The sequence below is a fragment of the Adiantum capillus-veneris genome, chromosome 15, assembly GCF_014529385.1.
Source record: "Adiantum capillus-veneris isolate H3 chromosome 15, ASM1452938v2, whole genome shotgun sequence".
Lineage (NCBI taxonomy): Eukaryota > Viridiplantae > Streptophyta > Polypodiopsida > Polypodiales > Pteridaceae > Adiantum > Adiantum capillus-veneris.
In genome coordinates this window covers 103,152,581-103,156,096 of record NC_140945.1, presented here as the reverse complement: position 1 = coordinate 103,156,096, position 3,516 = coordinate 103,152,581, and the positions used below count along the sequence as shown (strand labels likewise).

The 3,516-nt window shown below is 38.5% G+C and overlaps 1 protein-coding gene across 1 annotated transcript; it reads right to left on the bottom strand.

The window, feature by feature from the left end:
• Positions 1-1,864: 1,864 nt before the first annotated feature.
• Positions 1,865-3,219, bottom strand: LOC147441196 (uncharacterized). The gene is made up of 6 exons (XM_086483678.1): positions 3,174-3,219; positions 3,007-3,079; positions 2,780-2,916; positions 2,469-2,701; positions 2,186-2,382; positions 1,865-2,101 (listed from the first exon to the last, which is right to left on the bottom strand). The coding sequence occupies exons 1-6, from the start codon at positions 3,217-3,219 to the stop codon at positions 1,915-1,917; spliced, it is 873 nt and encodes a 290-aa protein (XP_086339804.1). The 3' UTR covers positions 1,865-1,914.
• Between the last annotated feature and the right edge of the window lie 297 nt (positions 3,220-3,516).

The following is a 3,516-nucleotide window of genomic DNA, read 5'->3' as shown; positions in this document are numbered from 1 at the left end:
CAAGACTAGTGGAGAGGGTTTGACATTGCTCGGTTGATTATGGTTCTTGTTGAGCTTGCTCTTAGCTCAATAATGATTAAGCCAACCGCAAGCCCCGAGAGACTCCAGTATTACGACTATAGCTCCCAATGGTGTACCTCGAACTAAGTCCTTCTCAACCAAGATAATAGATCCCCGTCCCACTTACCCTATTGCAATGAATAGATTCAACCTTTCATGGACAACTTAAGGACCTCTCCTCTTAAGCAAGAAAAGAGAAACCAATAGCTTTGATACCAATATAATGGAAGTGGCCTAAGACTTTGAGAATAGCAGAATTAAGAGAATTAGAGTGAGCATTTTCATGAGAGTACTTTGAGACCATAGAGGGTGAACTTTTTTAGATGGTAGCAAAATAACCCTTATACTTAATTAACTTGGCATGAACAATACTTTTGCAAGAGAGAGAATTAGAGAACATGACAACATTTGAAGACCGGATTTATGTGGAGCCGTTCCCCCCTCCAATAGGCTTTTGTATTATAGATTCTCCATCAAGAAAGACATGGTCCAATACAATCTTTGTGTTCCTTGTGACCTAGGTAATGCAATGAAGATGAAAAACTTCATGCATCACGAGCATAACATAATCTTGTAAAAAGAATTGATCATCCCCGGCCTCAGTCCCAAGGCCTCAAACACCTTCAAAGGTGGAGAGAGCTAGCGGAGAATGAGGGTATGAAAGACGAAGAAGAAGTAACATACGAGAAAAAGATAGTTCCTCACTTATCATCACTCTTCTTACATAGCATAGCATAATAGCATAATTATGATGATGAAGAAGATGGAAAGCTTAAGCATTGGAGCATGGCTCTTGGTTGGATTTGCATTCCATAGCCAAGAGTGTTGGTGTAGGCTCTCAACTTCTCAACAAGCTTGGAGAAGGAGATGGAGCTCTTGCACTTTTCACTTCACACAAAGAGTGTGTGTGTGGGGGGGGGAGAGTATACCCCCCAAGCTAGCCCCTAGCTTCCTTGGTCGTCCCCCCCCCTTCTAGCTCATGAGAGAATTTGATTGGACCCTACAAGCTTAGCCAATCACATGCTTTAGTTAAATCAAGCAACCATGCTAGCCTTGGGACAAGTGTCCCCCTTTCCCCTTTGAGAGAGAGGACTTGATAAATGCATAAATAATTAATTAAATTAGCTAAATTATCAGTGGATCCCTTGAGAGGCCAACCAATAGGCTTTAGGCACACCATGAGGAGTGCTTTTTTTTGCGAGCTTTTCAATTCGAGCTTTTTAATGAAATGTAAAACTATTTTGAGGTTTTTGCTTTATTTAAAGCATTTTTCCATTTTGTTCAACATTTTTACATTCTTGCAATTCACCTAGAAACATCACCTCACATTGAATAATTAAACGCCCAAACTTACTCTCTTTAAATATGCTAGGCTATAAAAAAGAGAGAGAGAGAGAGAGAGAGAGAGAGAGAGAGAGAGAGAGAGAGAGAGAGAGAGAGAGAGAGAGAGAGAGAGAAAGAGAGAGAGCATTCAAAGAAATCCTTATTTAGACTTACTCTCTTTAAATATGCTACTCTAGAGAGAGAGAGAGAGAGAGAGAGAGAGAGAGAGAGAGAGAGAGAGAGCATTCAAAGAAATCCTTATTCAGACTTACTCTCTTTAAATATGCTAGTCTAGAGAGAGAGATAGAGAGAGCATTCAAAGAAATCTGTATTCAAAACAAAGCTTAACAAGTTATCTGCATTAGTGTTTGATATGGATGTTAGAAAGAGTAGATAGTCCACAAAAGCAATGCAATTAAAATCACTTCAAGAACATGCACAATAAAACCCTAGATGTCCTATGTCAACATTCTTGAAACAAAAAATAGAGTGTGTGTTCAATAATTGTTTCAAAAAACTATGGATGTGATACTAAACTCTCTTTTCCACATATGGACCACAAACCACCTTTTTGAGACACTCCTCATAGACTATGTCATCCCCCTCCAAGCACAAACAATATCGATAAACCTCACCACATGCCTTGCCAAGACCTCCACATCCTGAAAACACATCTAGTACATAATCTGAGTCATCCGTGAAGGTTGCCAGGAGCCATCTACACATTCAAATTTAAAATATGTAAGTCATTTTTCAACTATAAATTAAATCTCAATTTACATTAAAATGATTATCTTCTCACCTATACAAGTCGGGTGACCTCTCTGCTTCACCTCTGATAGGTATATCAAGAACAATGGTGTGTTCTTGATGCTCCTCCATTAAAAAGCTTCGTGATGCAAGAAACATGCGAGGAGAGACTTTCTCTCCTGCCTCCCTATTGTATGTGGATATAGCAACATCCGCTCGACAAAAAACTCCCACCGTGAGATCAATTACCTACATATAAGCATACATTGTACACACTTGAATCAAAATCAAGTTAATCATGCAATCTTTCACAACAACATGGTATTTTGATTCACCTCCTCTAGGGTATCTGGGTGTCTATATCCCCCATTACACATGAGAGTCCATGTGCGATGAAGTCGTAACCCAGTCTTTATAGCATGGGTAATAATCTCTCCAATATGTTGTGCAAAACATAGAGTCACGAAAAAGCCTTCATCTGCCAAGAAAGGTTCTGCTACATCCATCACACCTTGCACAAGAGAAGGCAAAAATATATGCCATTGTGGAATTTTTTTGCTTAATCCACCTTTGAAAAGATGTTTAGAATGAGTTTCTCAATTGATATGGATCAAAACAAAAAGCATAAACAAAAACTTTGAGTAACCTGCTCGAATTGGGCCTAAACCATCCACCAACAAAGAAGTAGGGAAATCGGCAAAGATAAGACGAAACACCTCACGACAAGGTGCTCCACAATGGTGATACAAGCCAAGACTTTGAGTGCTCAAATTTTTTTTAATGCTACACACAAAACGTTTGTTGCTTAGTACACCATCCACTTTGAACATTCTATTGATGTTGATAACACAAGCCACAAAACCTTTCTTTTACCTTTGAATGGCAAAATCATCAACATTAGCCATATCAACTAGAAGAGCATCTACCACAGTCAAAAATTGAAAGCCTACAGTTTTTCATTAAAAAATTATCTTAATTACAAGTAATATAGAATTGTTTTGCACTATCAAAAAATAAATATTTAAATAGTAGAAACTTACCGGTATTCCATGAGGTTGGTTGCCTTGATGAAGTTGGTCGCTCCATGATTGACTCAACCACTATTGAAACACTTTTTTCATTGCTTTCTTTAGGCATGTCAATCTTTAGCCCTCCTAATGGATAGGTTGTTTTGTTGTGTTTACCCATGTTTGACCCACTCGCAGGATTATGGTGCTCTCTTTGAAGAGGTAGTGAGTGATTTCTTTCTTGTGTTCTTTGTGAGCCCCCATCCATGGCCAAGTCATGATTGTGATCCATGTCTTCTAAGTGCTCTAAAGAAGCAGATTGGTTTTTATCTTTGTCTTTATTCTCTTCCAAAAACTCTATCACAAGAAAATTTTA

Excerpts from the sequence above, each read along its gene's own strand:
- LOC147441196 (XM_086483678.1), bottom strand. The coding sequence starts at position 3,219 with ATGGAGCGACCAACTTCATCAAGGCAACCAACCTCATGGAATACCG. Across the intron at positions 2,917-3,006 it reads GATGATTTTGCCATTCAAAG|CATTAAAAAAAATTTGAGCA; the intron begins GTAAAAGAAAGG and ends TTTTGTGTGTAG. Across the intron at positions 2,102-2,185 it reads AGGTCACCCGACTTGTATAG|ATGGCTCCTGGCAACCTTCA; the intron begins GTGAGAAGATAA and ends TTGAATGTGTAG.